General features: G+C 30.1%; 2 protein-coding genes and 1 pseudogene across 2 annotated transcripts; 1 reads left to right on the top strand and 2 right to left on the bottom strand.

The window, feature by feature from the left end:
- Window positions 1–1,586: 1,586 nt before the first annotated feature.
- On the bottom strand, window positions 1,587–4,027 carry LOC114376037 (eukaryotic translation initiation factor 4B3-like). Its single transcript, XM_028333943.1, has 2 exons — window positions 2,842–4,027; window positions 1,587–1,962 (listed from the first exon to the last, which is right to left on the bottom strand). Exons 1-2 carry the CDS (start codon window positions 3,903–3,905, stop codon window positions 1,893–1,895), a joined length of 1,134 nt encoding a protein of 377 aa, XP_028189744.1. The 5' UTR covers window positions 3,906–4,027; the 3' UTR covers window positions 1,587–1,892.
- Window positions 4,028–6,082: 2,055 nt separating this feature from the next.
- LOC114374742 lies at window positions 6,083–9,568 on the bottom strand (annotated as a pseudogene).
- Window positions 9,569–11,847: 2,279 nt separating this feature from the next.
- Window positions 11,848–25,124, top strand: LOC114376951 (endo-1,4-beta-xylanase 5-like). Its single transcript, XM_028335291.1, has 7 exons — window positions 11,848–11,881; window positions 22,531–22,577; window positions 22,674–22,893; window positions 23,035–23,204; window positions 23,422–23,520; window positions 23,591–24,378; window positions 24,761–25,124. Exons 1-7 carry the CDS (start codon window positions 11,848–11,850, stop codon window positions 25,122–25,124), a joined length of 1,722 nt encoding a protein of 573 aa, XP_028191092.1.
- Window positions 25,125–25,431: the final 307 nt, after the last annotated feature.

The raw sequence follows: 25,431 nt of genomic DNA, 5'->3' as shown, positions 1-25,431 counted from the left end.
AATAAGCTATAATAATATAGTAATACTTAACCCCCTGGTTGTATATGGTTCTTTGTTTATGTTTAGCTAATGGAGGATTTACTAATCATATATAGATCACACAAAGGCAAAGCACTGGTGTTGAGGTTGAACGAATACTTGGATCCATTCCCCTGACCCTGAAAATGAATGGCTCATACCATACCATCACAGAACATATATATTCTACAAAAATCAAAATACAACGCCTCATGAGATCTTGCCTGCGTTGTCTACCACTTGTGACTTCAGGGACTCAGTCATGCCCTTAGGATTCGACCATTTCTATTAAGTTGAAACAAAAGAACAACTAGCTGTTCTTTCGTTAACGTGTCGTGGGTTTTTTAACATCTGTTTCTGGATTTCACTTCACTTTTGCTTTTAAGAAACACATGTATTTCTCTCATTTTCTCATCATCAGTCGTAAATCCTCATTTTTTAACTCAAAATTGATGTCATCACTTTAGTTGCAATTTATTACCTATCAATAAACTATAATAATATAGTAATATCCTTCATTTAATAATGTTAAAATTACTTTTTAATTAAAAATGACACAGTTTCATAAAATTAACTATATTTTTAAACAAATGTGAAATATATATTTTTTCTTTAACTAGAGAGATTAAGTAAAACGGGAGACACCCTATGCCTAAATTGACACGCACTCATATGTAGGGGGGCAAAGAAGCAAAACAAGGAGTGATATTCTTAAAGTTGGAAGGTCGAAAAAGGAGACAGCTTTATCCTATTGGCTTGCTCAAAAGCATATGCAAATCTCACCCTTTCGAAATTATGCTGAATGGTCAGTTAACTCAAGGATTAGCATGCATCTTGGTGTTTTCTACAGTTCTTCCCGTTGACATGCCTTTCAGAGTTCGCTTACTTTAAAGCTAGTGTTTTAAGAGCTCCTCTAAGATGAGCTCCAATTGAATCATTTTCTTTTCAAAGGCTGTTCCCAGATATTTGTACACAAATGGAGCATAAATAGAGAAAGTTTAGCCGATGATAGCTGCGTCCACTATAAGCCACAGAAGTAATAACTTTTTTGGTCCGCTATTTTACCACACCCTGCTAATACAAACGCTAATGTTTATATGTATATTACATAACTGAGAATTTTTGTTCGAACAGGTGTAGTAATAGTCCAAAGCTTAAGGATGAAGCTAGGTTAAGCTGCTGCATCTAATAATGTTAAAAGATAGATGCAGTTGATGCTTCAAATAAATTGGAATTAAAGTATATTTTGAAAGGCTTACCCGTCCTCTCAAATTCTTTCAACGTGCAGACAGCAGGCAGTGTCGTCTGCAACAATTATTAACACAAGGATGCTTAACGTAGGTCACTCTAATAATTTACTAGAGCTGCATATTGATCTCTAATCAATAACCATTTGCAGAATTTTATTTTGAGGAGAAAGAAAATCAAGTCGTTTACTATGTCAGATTACCGGGTAACAAAAAGCGCCAGAGGAAGAAGCCTTTGTTATTCTCTGCAACGAGAGGGATTCTGAATATCTGAGTTATCCAAGGCGCATACATATATTATAATTGAGTTGAACATGAACATCCTTTGAAACGAAATTCATCACGAAAATTACTTATATAGATTTTGAATGATGTGGTGGGGGTGGGGGGATTACGGCAACATTTAGCAACAAACATGTTCATAAAAACGACTATCTAAGCTACCAACACTGCTATCAAAAATGTCTCTCAACTGTTTCAGTATTAATCACTCACAATAAAACATGAAAAAGATAAAGACGGACAAAACTTCAATGGGAAACAAAAATTAAGTTTTCGAGGTTCAATGTTCATTTCCAACTCTCTTATCGATCAATCTGCAGGGACCAAAAGTAAATTGACAGATCTTCAATTTTCCTCAACGTGTTCATCTTCCACTTCCTTTTTTTGATCAGGTTCATTTTCCACTTTCTCAGCACTGCATTTAAGAGCAAACAGCTCAACAGCATTACAACTGGGGTTAAAAATAACAAGTAACAAACATACTCCATTATGAGAAGATAGAAATTATGGCATGTTCTAAGCACAATGTAGGATTATGCATGCTCCGTTCCATTCAAATGATGACATTTCAAGCTTGCTTAATTAATGATGGGGTCCACCACTAACACATCCATCATTTTTTTACTAAAAACCAAGGCTTAAATGATAAAAATATGGAAATATTGTACCAAGTCCATTATAAAAAAAATAGAGTAAACAAAATTCAGCATACGGTACTCTACGAGCATGTAACAATTTCTGCTTGAAGATCTTCCAACAATCAATCAAGTCTTAGGCTAGCAAAATGACCCAAAGCCTAATAGTAACATTCTTCTCATCCAGGAGAGACAGACAGCACCACTATAATGCTTAAAAACCATATTGACATAAAAAAATACAGAAAGCTCAGTAACCAAAAGTGTTATTGAGAAACTGTGTTGAAAAAATTCCAAAAATCAGTACTCTAAATTAGTTGAAAAAAGTACATAACATTGGAAAGGTGAAGGTTATAACTAGCATCTCATCTGCATTAGATAAAGTAACACATTGCACACACACAAATAAACTTATGGGAACTGGTTGGAAAGTGCAAATTAACATCCCTCCCTGAGCACATCACAACCAGGCGAATTAACAATTCGGAGCCCTTAGTTCATTTACTTTCCCATTCTGGTATCAGCTAAGGGGACACAATGAATCAATCAATCTTAAGTTCCTCATTATTATAAAAGATGCATAGCACATTCTCAAACACAAAAACAAGTAATGATGAAGTAACAACCATGTTGGGTTGTTATAGGTGTCAATGACAAACCTTTTAGGGCGATCATCATCAGATTGGGGCTTCCTCCAACTCCTCTCAGTGCGACTTTCAGGCAAAATAGCACGTCCTCCACCACCACCGTTGGAGGACCCAAAACCCCTCTTTCCAAACCCATCACCACCACCACCACTTGTCTCCTTAATCTTGACGCTCTCAAGCTGCTCATCAATCTTCTTCCAATCCTGCCCTTTCTCCGCCAAAACCTGCTCCCTCGGCCTCGCCTCTCCGAACGGATTAACCCCTTTAGGCTTCCCCACATTATCCCCTTCATTGCTCACCGACAGTGTCCGAGGTTGCAACACAAGCTTCGGCCTCCCACCAACACCAACACTCTCGCTGCTACCAATGTTGGACTCACTCTTCTTCTTATTGTTCCAATTGTCGGAATCCGCGCCGCCGCTGGAGCCGAATCCAACAACCCTCCTCTCTCCGCCGCCGTTGGAGCTGAATCTCCGCCCCTCCGACGGCACAAAGCTCTTATTCGAAACCCAACTATCAGATTCATCCGCACGAGACTGCGAATCGAAAAACCCTCCTTTGTCCCTCTCCCTCCTCTCAAACCCTCCTCCAGAGGGTTTCTTCGACGCAGCCCAATTATCAGTTTCGTCAGCGCGCGAAGGGGGAAGCTCCCGATTGGAATCCCTAGCCCCAAAACCATTTCTCCTGGGCTCGTCAGAAACCCTAGATGAACCCCAGCGGGAATTGGAAGACTCGTCGCCGCCGCCGGAGTTGTTCCTGTTGGGGCGGTCGCCGTAGTTGCGGAAGCCGCCACCGAGGCGGGTGCGGTCGAGCTCCTCGGCGGTGCGCTGGCGGGGGCCGGTGGGGAGGACGACGGGATCTTGGTCGGCAAAGGAGGTGTCGGGTTTGGCGGTGAATTCGGCGAGGGAGTAGGTCTGGGCCTTCTTCTTCTTGGGCTTGGCAGCGGCGGCGGCGAGGGAGGGGAAGTCGGCGAGTGGCTTGTCGTTGTTCTGTTGAAGGAGTTCGGCTTCGTGTTCCTCGGAATCGAGAGCCCACGCGCCGGGCTTTGACCACGCAGAAGACACAGTAGCCGCCATTCTTCTCTGATGATGATGAAGCAGAAGCAGCACTCACCACCGTCCTTTGATTTTTCTTTTTCTCTCTTTCTTCTCTCCCTAACAAACAGCTTGCGTTTTTCTTCAGCGAACCACAGCCACGCGGTGGACACATTTATATACGACCTCAGACCATAGTATTTCTTAACGGTGCCAATTACCCTCCTCTTGTTTTCTTTAATAATAATATTAAAATGGCCAAATCAACTATTTAATCCTTCATTTTTTTTCAGTTTAATCTTTTATCAGGGGAAAAAAAATTTAATTTTTTTTAAATGATTAACACTTCATTTTTAAATAGATTAGAGGATTAGACTGAAAAATAAAATTAAGATAAAAGATTAAATTAAACCAAAAAATAAGATAAATGATCAAATTGAATGTTTTAAAATTTAAATGACTAAATTAAAAAAAGATAAATAATCAAATTGATATTTTTAAATGATGAAAGATCAAACTGAATAAAAAGAATAAGATATAGTATCAAATAAGTCATTTAGTTCAGTAAAAAAAATAAAAATAATGTCCTTTCGATGCAAAATATTTAAATAAAGATTTGTGTATTTTTCATAAGTTCATTTTTCTGATTTTAATATTTATAAGTTTGCGTGTTTTTAATTTTGGTTCTTGTAAAATATTTTATGTTTAGCTATAAATGAAAAAAAATAGAATATTAAAAAACTAAAATTAAAAAACATAAATTTACAAAAACAAGAACTAAAAATGAAAAAAAAACTTACAAACCAAAATTGAAAAGGTACTTACAGATATTAAAATTAAAAAAATAGGAACCAAAAATAAAAAATACTAATTAAGAACAAAAACATATTTAAGTCAAAAATTAAATTCTAAGAGCAATGTTGATTAATTTTTTAAAATTGGTATGGTTATACTCAAGTTTTAATTCCTGTAATTTTTTAAATTACTAGTAATTAATTATTGATGTAGGAGTTTAAATCGAAATTGAAGTGTGACAATAGGAAGAATTCCAAACTAAACTTTAAAAACATAAATGACAAAACAAAAAATTTAAAAAAAACAAAGGGATAATTATTTAGCTGTTTTAGAATTGTAAGAATTGGAAACTAAAATTTTAATATATAAATGTCAAAACAAAAATTAAGAAAAACAATAAGAATAATTTCTTGGTAGTTTAGTAGATATACTATTGATTCACTATAGGCTGTTAATTTTTCCACATATATGGTCAATTTTTGGTTGGTATAAAGAAATTAAAGAACAATAGGCTATTAATTTTAAGGAAAATGATTTTAATATTTTTTAGTTTGCTTTTTATTATTAGTTTAAAATTAGTAAAATTATGAGTAGAAGCCATTAACAAATTTTAGCAAATAAAACAGTGTTAATGAGAATGCATCATAGAATAGGCTAAAAAATTGTTTTGGTCTTTTATCATATTTATTTTGTTCAAAATAATTATTTTTCTCTTTTAAAAAGTTAAATTTGATATCTCATCTAATTTAAAAAGATTCAAATGATTATTCAACTATTTAAATATATTTAATATTATCCTTTAAATAACAATTAGATAAATGGTCATTTTGAATATATTTAAATTGTTGAAGTTGAAGGAAAATTTTAAATCTTTTTAAATAAGATGAAGTATTAAAATAATCTTTTTAAAAGATAAAAGATCATTTTAAATCTTTTAAATAAGATAATGGATGAAAATAAAATTTTCAAGAGAAACAACCAATCTAAACATTAAAAAAATAATAAAAATAATGGTCGTTTAGCCTATAAAACATGTTCCTACCTTATCTCTTAATTTCATATACCACACCACTTATCTCACCAAAATTTCTTGAAGAAAAGGAATCTATGCAGATGACTGATGACGTCTCTCAGCCACATTCATTGACAGGTATTTCTAATGGATGTTCTAATTCTGGTTTTAAAAAAAGTGGAGAAAGTTTATCAACATTAAGATTAACAGTTTAACACGGAGTTCACTTCGAATTGAAGCAACAATTTAACGAATTATATATAAACCATAGTGAGGAATTGGGACAGAACAAAGTTTCCAAAAGATAGATGCCATGCAAAACTACCACTAGCAGGTTCTTTGATGCGAATAACTGTATTAAGTCATCTTTGTTTGCTAGTATCCTCAGGTCTGGAGAAAGAAAATCAGGATAAGAAATAGATAACAAAATAATTCACTTTTTACTTCTGAAGATCAGAGAATAAATATCCTCAACATTTTCAGCGGAAGCCAACAAGAAAAGAAACGATAAACCTAATAATTAATTAAATGAGAAATACAGACGGAACTATATGAACAATTGCTCACTTCCTACCAAAAAAAATATATATGAGAAGAAAAGTTACACTGGCTAAGATGGACAATGGACCAGGGCATAAGATCGCTCCAAAAATTTCATTTGTTGTAATGAGACAGCAATCTCATTTCCGTTGGAAAACGATTCGGCACTTGATCACAATTAGCATATCACACGTATTCTGGGATGGCTCCAGTTAACAACTGCATGCAAATAGCATGCGTAGAAAATGGTTAGAAAACTATAGCACCATCGATGCTTGAATTCATTAAGCTCAAGGACAAGCAATGCACATTGCAAATGCACCACATCATGTGACCATGGACACGCTCACGTCATTGTATTGGCACTGATGGAAGATGTTCTCGCACATCAACCTAACCTCCAAGGAAAACTCAACGTTCTAGGTAATCCGAATCGTGTATAAGAATCAGGTGTTCATTCTCAACATCCTTCATCAAATCCTCACCTATAAACCATGTAAAGGTCTCTGCATCAAATAGATAAGATACCATCACTTCATCAGGTTTAATTGCTATAGACAAATCCCTATGAGTTGTAAGAGTCTATAAATGCATTAGCAAACAAATGGAAACTGGCATGAATCAGATTAAAAGCAACATGTTATTCTGTACTTTGCATATTGGATTCTTCCTGTTCTCTAGTCATGTGCAATATGATTGTTCCTGTAAGAACAGTGATGAATCCACATATCTCAGAGGCTATGCTGCTGATATCCTGACCGGGACCAATCCTGAAAGTAAACAGTCAAGTTTGTCATATCCTATTGTTCAGCAAAAAGAAAAGTTTGAGATATCACCTAAGGAATAAAAAAAATGAGTATATTATCATACCTTAAACATTATTGCAGTGGCAATAATAGTAAGAGTGGTGAACATTACATAATATACAGGCGAAACAATTGTGGCATTGAATGTATCCAGAGCCTGCAATAGTTTAATAGTAAAATAAGCTCAAGATTTGTCAAAAGCAAAAGGGAGTTATACTTGTAGTCTTACAGATACATCATAGACGGATGATAAGAAAAGTTGATACCAGTGGGAACCCAAAGAAACGTATCAGTTGAGAAAACACTACTGGAATTCTATTTGCAAGTATAAAAAAATGTTTGGATCAAGGATGTGGAAAGAAAACCTCCCGAGACTAAGTCTAATTACATCCAGAGGACAGGGCTGTTCACAACATTGTGTTTTATACTTCTCTGTATAACTTTCAATGGATCATGTTTGAAGATCTGTATCAAGTTCATAATTAAATTTTTTTCCAGTTCATACGTATTTCAATATGAGAATTCAGCATGCTTGGTCCATGACTATCAACTATATTAATGCTTTCCTAGAATTGTATCAACTGCAGTGCATTATTTAGCAATAACAATTACTTCTCACCATAGCTGCAAATGTAATCAACAGATCAAGTAGGGCCTTGTTTTGTTATCTATATGACTAGCTGTTTATAGTTGTGCATGAAGGGCTTGTCACTTGCAAGCCATTGCCTTATAGAGAGTATGAGTTCTATATTGATTCTAGTTTAATCGAATTCAAAAAGCTACGCTCTATTGCTCTATTTACCAAAACTAGAAGACCAACCCTTTGATTGGTTTTCCTCTTAAAAACAACTATAATAACAAAAGCCAAGAGGGTTTGCCCCTGCCCCATGGAACAGCACTGGAATAAGAAACCATAAATCATGCATCAAATGCAGGCCAAACTGGCAAAGTTTCACCACCCACTCACCCTATTAAGGTAATTCAACTGTGTAATGACACAGATTATGGCCACGGTAAGAAAAAACCAAGTCTGAGGATAAACTATTTGACTTATTCCATCAAGTGTAAGCTTTATTGCAATTCCAATGGCCTTTATGCTCACAACCTGAAAAATTGAAAAATTCATGTACAAAGTAGCAAGTATACAGTTAGTCCAAACGTTGCAATATCAAGATGAAACTTCATCACAGACAGACAGACATAATTACCGTAAGTGAGCCAACTAATGAACAAATTCCCAAGTAGACCAGCATGTTAGTCTGTCCATAGTGAGGTTCAAAGTGTATGATCAAGGCCAAAACTACCGAAACCATTGCCATCACATAAAACAGAAATGCTGTTGAAAGAAAAAGGGGGGGGGGGGGGGGGGGGGGGGGGGATAAGAACATCAAGTAGTAGACCAGAATATAGGAATTTACTTCAAGGGTAAATTAAAACAGGATAAAATCCAACCTGGTTGAGTGGCCAGATCCCATATTTCTTGGACAGAACTCGGAGTTTGCTCTTGTGGTGCATGGATGACAATAACAATTGATCCCACAATGCAGGATACACACCCCAATACCCCCATCTTCCGAAGCCGTTCCTTCAACAAGAAGTGAGACAAAACAGCACTAGCAAGTAGACAACACATACGGGATATGTTAGTTCTACGATCCACACAAACACTATTCCCCTGAACAATCAAAATTTTAATTAAAGCTAGAGTACCTGACAATAATACTTAGTGCACCAAGGGGAGTAACCAGAACTGCCGGAGCATAGATATAAGCAACAAAGTTTGCAATCTCCCCAGTTATCACTGCAAGCAGATAATTCAAGATCCAAAAGAGTTTCATTTCAAAATTCAAATCAATAACCTTAGAGAAAGAGAGAGAGAGAGAGAGAGAAGAAATCAAGTTGGCACACTTACTTGTTACCATGCCAGCCCACCAAAGCGGCTCTCGTAGATAAGTATAACCACCAACTCCTGCAAAATTCAAAAATAAAAAAACTGGACCACATTCACAAGCTACCATAGCATACATAAACAATTAAGTATCTCAGGAATCTGATCTAAAATACTATAGACTACACAATGCCATTGGTTGGTCACACACAAAAGAAAACTATTAATCGGGATTTGTTGATTAACAATTTAGTGATTCGAAATGAAGAAATGAAAGAGAAATTGACCTGCACGAGTACCGCGTGCAGCAGCACGCTTAAGACCCTTCTTCTTCAAGATGAAGCTGGAACCGATGAATGCACTAGAACCCATCGCCAGTATTAGACCTTTCAAATTATCCGAAACCCCCACCTCTGCCATTCTCTCCAATTGCGGAACGTATCGATACCCTAGACGATTTCGTTTTCCCGCCAAAGAAAGAAAGAGAGATCAAATGAAGGACCACAGAGAATCGCTGCACAGGTGTTGTGTAGGTAAGCTTGCTTGCTTGCTTAACGCGGTCGCTGTAGATGGAATATGCAACGCAAGTCACAAGAACAAGACCCTTTAAAATTAATCAGGCTTAATTGCAAAAAGATGCTTAACAAAAAACAAGAACAAGACCCTTTAAAATTAATCAGGCTTGATTGCAAAAAGATGCTTAACAACAAAACATAGAAATAAGCAACATATTCTTTATCATTACATCCAAATCCAAATGCTTATTTAAATATTTGAGGTAAGATATGATATGGTCAAAAACATGCTTAACAAAAAATCATAGAAACATATTTGTTATCGTTACATCTAAGTACTTATTTAAATATTTAGTATAAAATAGTATTAATATAAGTTTTAAAAAAATAATTTAAAATTCAAATTTTATTTTTTTAATTTATCCTAATTTTGTAATTTTATATATTATTTTTAAAATACAATATATAAAATTAAATTATATTTTCACATGAATTACAATATAAATATATATATATATATATATTCTAATTTTATAATTTTATATTATATATAATATATATATTCTAATTCATCTGAAAATAAAATTTAATTTTATATATTATACTTTAAAAGATAATATATAAGATTATAAAAATATAATAAATTAAAAAAAATTATTTTTCATAAAACTTATATTAATATTATATTTTACACTAAATATTTAAATGAGTTTTCATGTGTAATGGTAAAAGATTATATTTTTTTCACTTAAAATATTATTGTTCTTTTTTTGAATTCTTATTTTGTAAGAAAATATTTATCAATTTTTTAATTTAATCAATATTTAAGATTATTTTGAAATATAAAAAGATTTAAATAATTAATTAAAAAAATTGATTTAATGTAATAGATAAAATAAGGAGACAAATTTTACTATTGAGTGAATTAATTAATTCGGATTTTGTTGAGTCTTTGACTTAGTAAGAAGTTTAGGCCTTGCGGCTCATAGGATATTTATGCTCAAATTTGGTCGCTTCACTCGTCATGAGGTGGCTCATCCCTTCACACGCTACTCGGATGGAGAGGAGGAAGACATCAAGTAGGATCTGAAAGGATAACCATAATGGAAATTCTGATATTCTTATTCTTGTACTATATATATATATTGTTGTTAAATAAAATAAAAAATGAAAGAAAATAAATATGAAGAAGATGCACAGTCTTGAATTAAATAACGCAGTAGCAAATTAAATTTAATTGACAGCACATGAATAATGCATTATAACATACAATAAGCATAAGAAAAAAAATTAAGGGGAGAAAGATATAGCCTGGGTTGAAGCGCGTAAACGCTATCCTTAGAGAGAAAACGCTCCCACTGCACAGGTAAGAAATTTTGATTGCGCTCCTCTCCCAAGATACGACAACCCGTTGGTTCCGATCGTGTGCAGCGAAAGGATCCCCAAACCTTACGAACATCAATGCTCTTACTCTCAAGAAATAAATTATTTTATAAGAAAAGAAATAGAAAACTTCGAGAGAAAGGGATGAGACTGTAGCTGTAGCTCTGTCATGTTTGTAGAAAGGAGGAAAGAGAATATATAGACATTTTGCAACAACAAAATATGACCGTTGGAAATATGACCGTTGGAAAACCAATCTACAGTTGTTACAACAAACATAACAAACTAGTTGACTCATTAAAACAAAATATTAAAAAAATCTAAAATAAATATTTTATTTTATAAAATAGAATTAATATATTTATAAATTATAAATTAAAACACAATATTTATCAACATTCCCCCACATAATTTAAAATTTTAAAATATATTTTCTAAAAGATAATTTGTATAAAAACATAAGAGTAAGAGCATGTGATATTGTATTTCGGTATAAGGAACCTTCCGGGTTTGAGCCTTATACCTAGTGTTTATGAACTTCCATCCGAGAAAAATGTAGTGACTTGATTGTCTTGAACTACATATTCTTTAACCGGACTTTAGTACACAACCCCTACAATATTGGCGTTCAATTAGGTTCTAATCAGTGGTAGCACGTTACACGGCCTTGCGCTTGTATCTTGTTTCGTGAGTGTCCTTTAGAGATTAGCCCATATCTCACAGTGGCGGTCCCACCACCACACTCACTAGGTGAATCCTCAAAGAGTAAGTTGTGACCCTCACCCCTACAATAATTGTCATCGGATTCATTAAGAGGTATTTTGGTTTTTGTTTTTTTACCAAAAATACACATATATAAATACCTCAACCTTAATGTTGCCACAATTTATAATACACCTCGTCATAGGAATGAGAAACGGAACAGCTCCGTCAAATTTCATTTTGGTGTACTTTAGTCAACAAACAATTTTGTTGTTACCCGTTGAACTCCATTCATGGGATCACCAATCACACGGAGACGGGTGTCCATTGTTGTAACTAAATAATGGGCTTTAATCTCATTCCCCTCGACGACTCAAGTACTTGTTGACATGTCAACCTTTTTGTAAGCGGATCCACAATATTATTTTATGACCTGACAAAGTCAAGAGAAATGACACCATGAGAAATCAAATTTCTTATAGACTTATGTCTCACTCTTAAGTGTCTTCTTTTTTTTTTCTTTAAAATTTTGCTTGTCACTTTAGATATAGCAATTTGACTATCACAATCCATTGGAATTGGAGGTATACGTTTATTTAACAATGACAAATTGCATAATACATTTTTAAGAAATTCAGCCTCACTAGTAGCAGTATTTAAAGCAATAATTTTTGCTTCCATGTGAAATAATAATTTGTCTAATAGATTTTCATGATACTGCACAACCAGCTAAAGCAAAAACATAACCACTTGTCAATTTTATTTCATCAAAATCAAAACTTCAAGTTTGTATCACTGAATCTCTCAATTACTTTCCAATCTACCAACTGCATGTGCAATATCAGACAGGCCTAGAAAAGTTTGTCAAATGCAACAAAGAACCGATACTTTGAGAATATTTATGTGAAGAAATTCCTTTACTCAAATTTTTCTTTAACTTGATGGATGAGTCATAAGGAGTAAAAACAGGTTTCACATCAAAATAATTAAACTTCTTCAATAGCTTTTCAACATAATAAGATTGGGTAAAAGTCATGCCATCATTTTTCTTTATAAGCTTAATTCTCAAAATCACATCTACTTGACCAAGGTCTTTTATGTCAAAGTTTCTAAACAATAAGGATTTCACATAATTTATGAAATGCATATTACCACCAGATATGAATATGTCATCCAAATACAAACATAAAATGACACATCTATTATCATCAAATTGTTTCACATACACATATTTATCACTATCATTAATTTGAAAATCATACAAAAGAATAACTTAATCAAACTTTTGTGTCAATGCTTTGGAGCTTGTTTCAAACCATACAAAGATTTAACAATTTATTTTTCAAGAAAAAATATTTTCAAAGAAAGTCACATCTCTAGACTCCATAATAGTACCATTAGAAATTTCAGATACTTCTGAATTAATAACTAAGAATCTATAAGTAGTATTATGTAAAAAATATCCAACAAAATATAATTAATATTTTTTTTTCAATTTTCCTTTTCTTATTAATAGGGATATTAACCTTTACTAGACACACCCACACTTTAAGATATTTCAGATTTGATTATCTTTTTCTCCATAGCTCATAAAGATTTTTCTTTTGTTTATAAGGTACTCTTTTAAGAATACGACATGCAAAATATAAAGTTTCACCAAAGTGTTTATTTTATTATTTTTGTGTGTTATATTTTCACAGGCTTATCTCTTATCAATGAGTTATAAATAAAGAAACAATCAGTCAACATGTAGCAACAAAATACCTGCAGTAGTAATAATAACGTTAAACAATAAAAATTAAAAACCAAACAACAAATGTCCTAATTTTAAAGACTTGTGTTCAGAGAATCATTTGACCAAGAAAAAGATAGGTTTCTAATCATATAGGAATGAAATTAGAAGTATGCTTTTAGTTTTTCACATAAACTAATTCTAAAAACATTTTTTCTTCAAAACCATCATTAATGAAGAAAATATATTTTAAATTTCAAATTATAAGAAAATATTTTTCAACAATCTCTCAATTATGTAAAATTTAAGGAAATGAAATAATATAATAAAACATTTTTAATAAAGCATAATACAGTGTGTCTTCATCCATTAATTTTTCAGACTTACTAAAAGGGGAGTCAATCATATTCATGACAGATATTTTGACAAAATAAAATGTTACTGCAGAAAAGACTATGCAAGAAGAAAGTGATAACTAAATTTTCTCTCTAAGACTGTTGGAAAATAAAACAAAAAATGAAAGAAAATAAATATGAAGAAGATGCACAGTCTTGAATTAAATAACAAAATAACAGTAGCAAATTAAATTTAATTGACAGCACATGAATAATGCATTATAACATACAATAAGCACAAGAAAAAAAATTAAGGGAAGAAAGATATAGCTTGGGTTGAAGCGCGTAAACGCTATCCTTAGAGAGAAAACGCCCCCACTGCACGGGTAAGAAATTCTGATTGCGCTCCTCTCCCAAGATACGACAACCCGTTGGTTCCGATCGTGTGCAGCGAAAGGATCCCCAAACCTTATAAACACCAATGCTCTTACTCTCAAGAAATAAATTATTTTATAAGAAAAGGAATAGAAAACTTCGGGAGAAAGGGATGAGAATGTAGGTGTAAAATAAATATTTTATTTTATAAAATAGAATTAATATATTTATAAATTTTAAATTAAAACACAATATTTATCAACATATATCCCATTCATGATATTATTGGATAATTATCTAATGGACGTAAAACTAATAATAATATAAAATAAAATAATCATCAATACTTCCTAATACTAATGCCGACAAATTATTCTAATAAGCATAAATTCTAATATCACTTAATAATCGAAGCCAATTATTATTTATAAATATATTTTCTCTTAACCCTCAAGACATCTCTTACAATAATAAAATTATAAAAATTCATCAAACACCAGACAAACAATACCTCGAATAATAAAGCCCAATATCGATCAAGAATCAAAGTCAATAATAATTTACAAAATGAGTTACTCCAATCATAACTTATTTCAATATTAACGTATATTTTTTTTCTTTTTTTATGTGTTTTTTATTTTTTAAGAATTTTTAATAATCCATATATTAATCAATTAAGTTAGATTCTTTTGGTTATGCTTATTTTGGTAACATGATTTGTGAAAATTTAAAATCAAATTTAAATAAATGCTCGTTAACTTAAAATAATTTTTTAAAGAACTAAAAATCAAATTAAAAAATTGATAAAGAAAAACTCACGAAGCTTGTTAAAAAAGGGGAAGAAAAAAAAAATCTAATGTCTGTGTAGGATGGACCAGTTTTCCGGTTTTACCTACTATAGTTATAGATCAAGTACAGGTCAACATATATTTTCATTAAAGATTAAAAATAAATTTTAACAAAATTCAGTAGTTAATAATTAATTAAAAGTTTTATTCTTTTTAATCCCAATCATCTCTCTTCCATTTTCTGTGGAAGATGGAGTTGCTAGAAAGCAAATGCAATCTGAAATCATAAATCGTTGGAAAAAGAAAATCAGATCTGGAAGGGAGGGACACATGGAGTGATGCTGAAGAAAATGAAAAAAAAAGAAGTAATTAGTATAAATTAAAAAGATTAATTTAAATATTTAAATGATTAATCGGTACTTGACCTCTTATAATAGCTACATTTTTTTGTTGCACTGCGTAAACATTTTTACTTTAATAAATTTAAAAGCACTGAAGTAAAAAGATTATTATTATTATTATTATTAAACAATAATAAAATTATCAACATAGAGTGACATAATTGATAAATAATCTTAATCCTTAAACATGTAATTGTGAGTTTGATCTTAAAAATCTCTGTGCATGAAAAAAACATATTGAAAAATATCAATTTCTTAAAAGAATTTAATACTTTGAGAAATTAATAAGATTATACGTCTTAACAAGTAGGAAAGTTTGCAACAATATATGCATTATATTCAACTAATTAAATTAGATTCTTATGTGATTATATTTACTTATTTGACATGAATTCTGAATATGAAAAATTAAAAATATAAAATTTAAATTAAGATGGATTAATATAGTGTTATGGTTTAAATTTTAATTAAAAGTTAAATTGAATTTTATTAAATTTTAGTACTAATATTTGAAAGAAATAAAAAATAATTAAAAATAAATAAGATACTTAATGTTATAAGAGTCTCATTATAAATTTCTTCTAAAAAAAGTCTCATAACGAGGAAAATAACAGCCCCTATACACTTGTTTAAGAGTTAATATTTATATTCACAATATAATGGTGATGGTGGCTTAAAATTTAATTTATATAATATTATTTGAGAAATTTTTTCTCAGAAAAAAAACATTATGGAAAAATAAAATACTAAATATAAGAGTAATCTCGTGACTTAAAAGAAAGAAGATAATTTATAGTAGCATTATTATCGCAGTAAATTATAATATAAAAATGGATTGATGTAAAAATTAAAAAAAAAATGATAGATCAATGGAAGAAATCCCTGTGAATAGTTGATATAGCACATGCATAATTTGTAATGTTTTAATTTATAATAATTAAATATGTATTTATCGTCAACTTAACTGATACTAAATAAAACAAATAACAAACAATTTTTCACTTGTAAAGAAACAATGATTTGTATCATAATATAAATAATAATTAGTTTGTATTATTAAAATTCAGTTTGAAGGAAGGAAGCTTGGTGGTGTCTCCTCTCAATCTGTGTTTGGTGTATATACAAACGTTGCGGTGGCTTAAACAACCAGTTGGACCATAAATGGTTTATTTCATCACCCAACTAAATTAGACTGCTCCCTTTACTGATTTCACACTGTCAATCCTCTTACAAGGATCTAACCTTTGAACTACATAGGTGATGACTTGATTATTTGTTTTATTATTTTATAGTTATACTGATTTATGCAATGATATAACTGTTTTATAGGTAATAAAATTCTAAAGATCCATATTGTTTGGAGCATAAACTATTTGTGACCGCCTTGCAATCACTTCCCAAAACAAAGCCATCAAGTTCCATTCTTGTCATCCATTTCATCTGCTTCCTTTGGATCTATTAAGCGCTTTTCCTTTATCGTTTTTGCTGCCACAAACCTACCATGATGATCTTTGATTATCGTACTTGCCCCAGAGAGATATTGCTTCTTTAAATATTGGTGTATCCACGTTCATTTTCACATAGTCCATCTGAAGATTTTTTCCACATTGTTTTTTATATGCTATCTTAAATCTTTCAGAAAAGAGAGACAAAGAAAACCTTTATGGTTGATCAAGAAATAAAAAAACGAAGTGATATTTTAGTGGGTATTTATAAATTAAATATTTATCAACAAAATTCAACAATTTACTTATTATTTTATCTGTATAAATTTTAGTGGCATCAATTCATAAGTTTTATATTTTAAGTATTAAATAATTTTATTTGAAGTATCAATTTAAATGTATCTAATAAAAATATGATATATATATATATATATATATATATATATATATATATATATATATATATATAAAAGTACTATCACATTATACATTTGACTTATTTTTAATTCATTCCTCTTCAATAAGCTTTTAAGTTAATGTAAATTTATAGGATCTTTAATTTTTTTACTTCTTCTAATAATATGAGTCAACTTAACTGGGCTCATTTAAAATTAATTCTAGAAAAAGAATTGTCTAACCTCATTTATCACCGATTATGGGTTAAATAGATTAACTTACCAATTCACCTAAAATTTTAAAAAAAAAATTGTTTTTTTAAAAGAAAAGTCAACAAAAAAATAGATTTTGGAAAAATAAATTAAAAAAATTAAAAAATATTAGTTAAATTAAATCTTTTATTATTCATATACTACAATAAGACATATTATCATAAGCTAGAAGCCTAAAATTAATAATAAAAAAAAATTAAAAATAGTCTTGAACAAAACACTAAATAAAATAATGTTAAACAATACTATAAAATACTAAAAGCGTATTTTGGCCGAATTACTCTATTTCTAGTTAAAAAATATTATAAAATACTAATATCTTATTTTTTAGGTGGATTAGGTAGGTCAACCTGACTCACAATAAATTAAGCCCAGATAAGTCGGGTTGTAAATGAGTAGGTCAAGTTTTATGATCAATTTTAAAAAATTTCTCTTTTTTGAACCTAATAAAAATCGGTGATGGATCAATATGATTCATAGGTTTAGACCCATTTTGATATGTATAGTAATCAATCAATTATATATTTTTGAATAATCAATTATAAAGGTCAATTTTAGATTTATATTGATAGTTTTTTTATAGGTAATTTATATTGATAATTTATATATTTAAAAGTGGAAACAATAATAGTTTATATATTTAACAATGGAAATAATTATAATGATAATCAATCAATTAAAATATATTTTATCCAAAACTATTGTTTTAAAATGTAAGAGAGAAAGAGAATTTTCATTAAATCTTAAAGGATATGAAATATATTTCATCCAAAATAAATATCAGTTACAAATAAAGAGAAAATGAATTGATAATATAAAATAAAATAAACTAAGTTTATAATTGAGGAAAGTAATTAATTTTATTCAGTAAAAAAAGTAATTAAATTGATCTTTTATGGATTGATAATTTTTTTAAAATATAATAAATAATATTGAAGAAAATGATTTTGGAATTGTCACCTCACATAACCAAATAATCAAACATTATTTTAAAGAAACAATACCCATTGGCCAAAGGTTAAGGGATTTAAAGAAACAATAAATATATATTTTTTAAATATGTTGATGGTGAATTAGAAATCATGGATGTATGAATAACGTTTTTCAATAAATAAAAAAATCTTACTTTTAATTCATTATCCATGTATATATTGAAAGTTTTTAATAAAAAAAATATAATCTTTAATTCCTTAGAACACTCGTGAACTTGCAGTTAAAAAAACACACTCGTGATTATATAAAATATAATATAAAAAAAACACTCGTGTTATAAATGTCTTAATGGAAAATAAGGTAACTTAGGCACACAAAATCTCCCATTCACGGCTAAATTATTATTTTTAAAACGAATGATATTTTTAGGAATATTTTTTTTAGAAAACTCTGTAAATTTTATATTATTATTATTCATCTTTCCTTAGAATAATATATCTATCATTAATTATTATCGAAAAGTTTAATAATTTTAGATTTACGTATCAAAAAAGGTTTTATTTCCACTTTTTAAGGTGATTCTCATAAGTATTTTTTTACGAAACGTATTTTATTCAATTTAACCATTTGAAACATCCAATGCATTAATCAATAGAATTTAATTATTTATAATATAAAAATAGATTAGTAAAAAGAAAAAAATAATAATAACCCTCCTCACTCAGTTACACATGCATAGCATTTTATTGTTATAAAAATAGCATTTTGCTGTTATAAAATAATGCATATTTAGTTTGTAGTTAAAATTGTTGTAATACAAGTTTAAATACAATCTAATGGACAGAAACAAAATAAAATTAGAAGTAAAATTTCTGATTTTTTACAAAAATATTTTTACACCTGATTTTCAAACTTACACGTGCAAGTTTAAAGATTCCAAAGTCAAACGAATCTTTATTTCCCAAAATTGTGTTTCAAATTACAATGGAAGCTATTGATTTTGTCCTGTTTTACTTAACATAAATATTTTTTTTACCTTCCTGGGTAGTAAAGGTAATTTATCTATTGTTAGTTTGCATTATAAATAATTTGAATTTTCTTATAATGAGAAAAATATTTTATATAAATGTTTATATAAAAAATAATACGACTTAAATACAATAATTGATTTTTAAGATAATAATTGATTTTTTTAACTTCTTAACTTATTTCCTACAATTGTATTTGTTTACCTTAATTTTTAGGCAAATGAGCCTCAATAATCCAACTTGTGGTGGGTTGAGTTAACTCAGCTTTTTCTTGGCTCGCCAAAAAAAGTGACTTAATTTGAATAAAGTGACTTAAGTTGAATTAAGGTGTATATTGAATTAGGATTTGAAATAAATTTAAACTCATTTTTTTATAAAATGAGTTTATGGTATTCAGGATTTTTAAATGATACAAATAACTTTTGTGGTTTTCAATTAAGATTTTAAAGATTTTCAATGAAGATAACAAAATTTGGTGATATTTCATTAAGATTTTTTATAACTTATAAAAAAGTTTTTTGATATTAAAAAATATATAAATTTTGATGGGTTATTTTTTTAAGAAGGATTTCGATAAATTTCATCATATTTCATGAAATAAAACATCTATAAAACAATATCACCAAAATCCTTGATATTTTGTTAAACTTTTTTTTTCTTTTTTTATTGGTTATCAGTTTTATTTTTCTCATCACACTACCCTCTTATCTCTTTAATATTAAGATGCATGTATCATATATGTTTTTGATATTCTTTCATAATATCACACTTTTCCATTTATTTTCTAAATTAATATTTGTCTTATGTATTAAGATTTATCATGTTTTTTTATATTATGTCCGGTGCTTGTTTAACGTAATATTTTTGTGACTGTCATTATTAATTTCGTCATCCATATAACTCAGCAACCTTCTTATAAATTTTTCATCCTCACCCCTCAACAATTATTGTAATTTAAAAAAATTCGAAAATCCATGTATAATTTTAAATTTATTATTCAAATCCAAAAGTGAGAATGAAAAAATGTTATTAAAAAAAGTTAATATAGAAGGACATAAAGCTAAAATTAATTTAGCTATTAAAAAATTAAAAAAATTACATTGATTTTACTTTTTTTTTATTCAAACTTTATCATTTCTTATTATTTTTTTCAGTAATTTTTGTAATTTTAAATGTGTTTTTAAAAAATCAATGAATTCTTTCAAATCCTTTAAATTTCTATGATATAAATTTATTAAAATTCAAATTATCATAAAAGTTTTATAAAAAATATGATAAGTCACAATACTACTTCTACAATATTTAAAATCCTAATCTAATACATCCCTTAGTACACTTTTTTCCTAACATGCAATGAGTTAATCCAAGTGAAATAAGTTATTTCATTTTGACATTTCTAAATAAAAATAACACTTATAATTTCTTTTTATTGGAAGTGAAATATGTAAGGTATTGAATATGTTACCATAAAAAAATATTGGATATGTGATATTGTGAATTAAAAGCAGCCAATTATGCCTTATTGTACAGTTATAGTGCTTATAAAAACGACGATGGTTTCCTCTTCAATTAATAAGTTATTCCTCTCTTGCGGTTTCTTCAATTTCTAGATTTCTAGTGTAAATCCATCTTGGTAACATCTCAAGTCTTCTGCCCCTATAAATGTTTTTTTTTTTGTTATTCTCGTGGATCAAATTCTTGAATGTATTGACTTAAACAGGTTTCACGAGAATTAACAGACTTTACTTTGCAGGTTGAAATATGGTCTTTTATGGCATCCATGCATTGGGATGTACTGGATTTATGGTACCACTGGTGCCTTTAATAATACAATTTTTTGCTGACAAAAAAATAAAAACTTTGCAGGTTGGAACAAAATATGAGTCTCTCCCTTCTTGTGTGTGTCATCCTTTTGGCAGGCTTGTTTCCTTGTATGTCTCTCACACACATATATTGACAGTTTTTACTTTTTACCGTGAATGTGACTACCACAAATCACCACTCATCAGGATTATATTTTCTCAGTAGTACTTTTAGTTTGCTGGCAAAATGAGTTTGCCATGCAACCAGAGACACGATGTATTCTTATGTTTGGGGAGGGGAGGCGGGGTTTAGCCCTACTAACTTTTTTTTTTTAATTTAAATATTTTTAATACGTATAAAATTTTAATACTAGGTTTAATATTAATATTAAAGGATTTTTTATTGTAGAAATAATATATTCAATTTTTATTTTGTTTTTTTACATTTGAATAATATTATGTTTTTTTTAACAATACGATGTTATTATTATCAAATATATAAATCAATTAACATGAGATTGTTCTAAGTGGTGGTTTAGACATTTTTTTAGACAAATATATTGTTTTCCTTTTCATAGTAATTTATGTGGATTTTTTTAGATAAAATATTCAAGTATCATGGCTTTCCCTTTTTCAAAACCAGCAACTTTGTAATGTATCCCCCTAAAAAAAAAAAACTTTGTAATGTATCCCTTTAAAAATATACATGTGTGCGTTTTAATTAGGAATAGCAAGGATAGTTACTTACCGTGTATAAATTGTTAAGGCGATCTTTAAAAAAATAATGGAAAAACATCAAATTTCTATTTGTATAAGGAATATTAATTTATTCTTTTAAAATTTTTAATTATTAAAATCATATTAACAGTTGTATAAATAAGTTTTTAAATCATTTTTATATTTTTCTTTAAACTTTAGCTTTTAATTTTTCTTGAAATTTTTATGAAATTGTCTTATTATCATTTTTAAATAAAACATGATTTTTGAATAATTTTATGATATACAATTTATTTTAACTATTGTGCTAATTAACATAATAAAAGTATAACATCTACTTAAGCGGTTTTTCTTATTTTATTTTAAACTTGATTTAAAATATTTTAAAAATTAATATAAAATTAACAGTGGAATACTCATTATGAAATAGATGCAATAAGACCTCAAAATATATTTTTATCTATAATATAAAATTAAAATAAATATAAACATATCACATAAATATGTATATTTTTTAATTATTTTAATCACTATTTTTATCAGTCGAACATGATTTTAAAATGTAACATTTTATGGCAGAATAAAAAGGAGAATGATTTTTCTCCTTTTTAAATTAATTTTTTACTGAAGGTTATAAAATAAAATAAAAGATTATGTAATTGGATTTATATGTTAGTTTATCCTTTTATTTTTTATTTTTAAAAATATCATAAAAAGATACCTACTAAAAGTAAAATTTCTTCTTCTATTCTTTTTCTTCTCATTTCTAAAATCTTATTCATCTTAATGTTATTAACGACAGGTTTTGAAGTTGAGGCATTATCCTATGATTACTCTGCCAGCATTGAAGTGAGCTCTCTCTACAGCATTTATATTTTCTAGGTGTTACATATAATTACTGAAAAATTCATTTTAATTGTGGGTGTTACATGTTTTCAATCTCAGTGTTTGGCACACCCACTGAAGCCTCTATACAATGGAGGAATCATCCAAAACCCAGAACTGAATAATGAACTTCAAGGGTGGACTGCATTTGGGGACGCAAAAATAGAACATAGAGAATCATTAGGCAACAAATATGCTGTAGCCCATAGCAGAAATCAAGCACGTGATAGTGTCTCCCAGAAGATTTACCTTCAAAAGGATAAGCATTATACTTTATCCGGTAAATTTTGTACTCAAATATTATAAATTATGCATAGTTTTCCCCATCTACAGGGTCATTATTTGTAAATGAAATATCAGTAACAGAAATGCATTCATTATTCTTCACTCATGGTCATGGTTATGGGTTGAAATTATGCAGCTTGGATACAAGTGAAAGGGAGTGAGGGAAACGTTCCTGTAACAGCAGTTGTGAAAACAACTACAAGATTAAAATTTGCTGGTGCCATTTTTGCTGAGTCTAATTGCTGGTCTATGCTTAAGGGTGGTCTCACATCAGATGAATCAGGACCAGCTGAGCTCTATTTTGAGGTACTACCTATTGTTCTCCATAATTCTATTTAAGTTCAAAACTTGATTCTATATTGTATAAGAACTTCACATGACCTTGTCATAAATTTTTTAACAACCTGTTCTCATTTTTGAATTATTGATCAAATGGGAAGCAAGGGAGATTTTTATTTAATGAAAATTATTCGTTAGAAATTTCTCCATTTTTCTGGACTCTTGAAATTCCTGAATTTTGTAGGGCAATGATACTTCTGCCGAAATTTGGATAGACAATGTTTCCTTACAACCATTCACAGAGGAGGAATGGAGGTCCCATCAAGATGAAAGCATTGAGAGGGTAAGCATTAGTTATATATAAAACATTAGTCCTTGTAAAAACAAGTTTAACTGTGATTTGGCTTTGGCAGGCTCGTAAGAGGAAGGTATTAGTCCAAGCAGTTGATGAAGAAGGAAATCCTTTACCAAACGCAACCATATCTTTTGTACAGAAGAGGCCAGGGTTTCCATTTGGAAGTTCCATGAGCAGTAGCATCCTAAACAATAAGTTATATCAGGATTGGTTCACCTCTAGATTCACTGTCACCACATTTGGAAATGAAATGAAGTGGTACAGCACCGAAAACGTGCAAGGCAAGGAAGACTACTCGGTCGCGGATGCCATGTTGCAGTTTGCAAAGCAACACAACATTGCTGTTCGCGGCCACAACATATTTTGGGATGATCCTCATTTCCAACCTAGTTGGGTTCCTTCACTCTCCCCACCCCAGCTTAACTCTGCAGTGGAAAAGAGGGTGAGATCTGTTGTGTCAAGATATAGGGGCCAACTTATTGCTTGGGATGTTGTGAATGAAAATCTGCACTTCTCATTCTTTGAAGATAAACTTGGACAAGCCTTTTCAGGTAGGATCTTCAATGAGGCTCATAATATTGATGGACAAACAACTTTGTTCCTGAATGAATATAACACCATTGAGGATAGTAGAGATGGTGTTTCAAGCCCCGCAAAATATATTCAGAAGCTTAAGCAAATTCAAAGTTATCCTGGGAATGCAGGATTGCCAATTGGAATTGGGCTTGAGGCTCATTTCCCCGCTCAGGGTATTAACTTTCCTTATTTGAGAGCTTCCATTGATAATCTTGCTGCTACTCGTTTGCCAATTTGGATTACAGAACTAGATGTTGCAAGCCAGCCTAAGCAGGTAAAGTTCAACAACACCAAATTCATGTTATTTTGTTCTCCAGTTTCTTATTTCTCGATAAACTATTAGATAGTCTTGAATTAGAATTACCAGCATCTATAGTCTCAACTAATCTTTAGATGATAAGTAATTGAATTTTTACATGTATGGAAAAAGTAATAAAACTCAACTAGGTGTCATGCAGAGATTAATTAGCTAGGACCAGGGTACTGATGGTAATCTCGAAATATCTAAATATTTTTCCTGTGCGACAAGCATAGTTAGAGAAATTGCTTGTGTAGCGTTGTTCTCTACAAATGTGATTTTAGCATTCGTATCTAATAATTTTTACCCATTATTTATGCATTAAAAAATGATTATAATTTTTCACTTATGATTTGTGCAGTCACAGTACTTCGAGCTTGCTCTTAGAGAGTTACATGGCCACCCAATGGTTAGGGGTCTTGTGATGTGGACAGGCCCGTCGCCAGAAGGTTGCTATAGGATTTGCTTGGTAGATAACAATTTCAGGAACTTGCCTGCAGGGAAAGTTGTGGACAAACTCCTTTCTGAATGGAGGTTAAGCAAATTATCAGGAATGACAGATCAAAATGGATTCTTTGAGGCCAATCTTTTTCATGGAGACTATGAAATTGAAGTCAGTCACCCTGTTATGAAGAATTACACCTTCACACAACGCCTACAAGTGACTCCAACAGATGACTCCAAGGAAACAAAACAATTTGTACAACTTTCTATGTAGTAATTACTTCTGCACATTAAGCTTTTATAGTAGTAGTTTATAATCCTGTAAAAAAAATTAGTAGTTTAAAATGAAAAATAAAATATATTATAATGCAAATATGAAGGGTCATTGCATATTATCAATCTTTCTATCGTTGTGTTTGTTGTCTTACTCTTTTGCTTTAGCTTCACGGGTGTTGCAACTGCAATTAGCTCAATTATTGCCTCGTATGTTTGTATATTATTATTAACAATTAATAGTCATAGACAAATAAGATTGATATGTAGAGTCCAAGTGCCTGTAACAATTAAATCTTTTCAATGTG

The sequence above is a fragment of the Glycine soja genome, chromosome 11, assembly GCF_004193775.1.
Source record: "Glycine soja cultivar W05 chromosome 11, ASM419377v2, whole genome shotgun sequence".
NCBI lineage: Eukaryota > Viridiplantae > Streptophyta > Magnoliopsida > Fabales > Fabaceae > Glycine > Glycine soja.
This window is presented reverse-complemented; position numbering and strand designations above follow the sequence as displayed.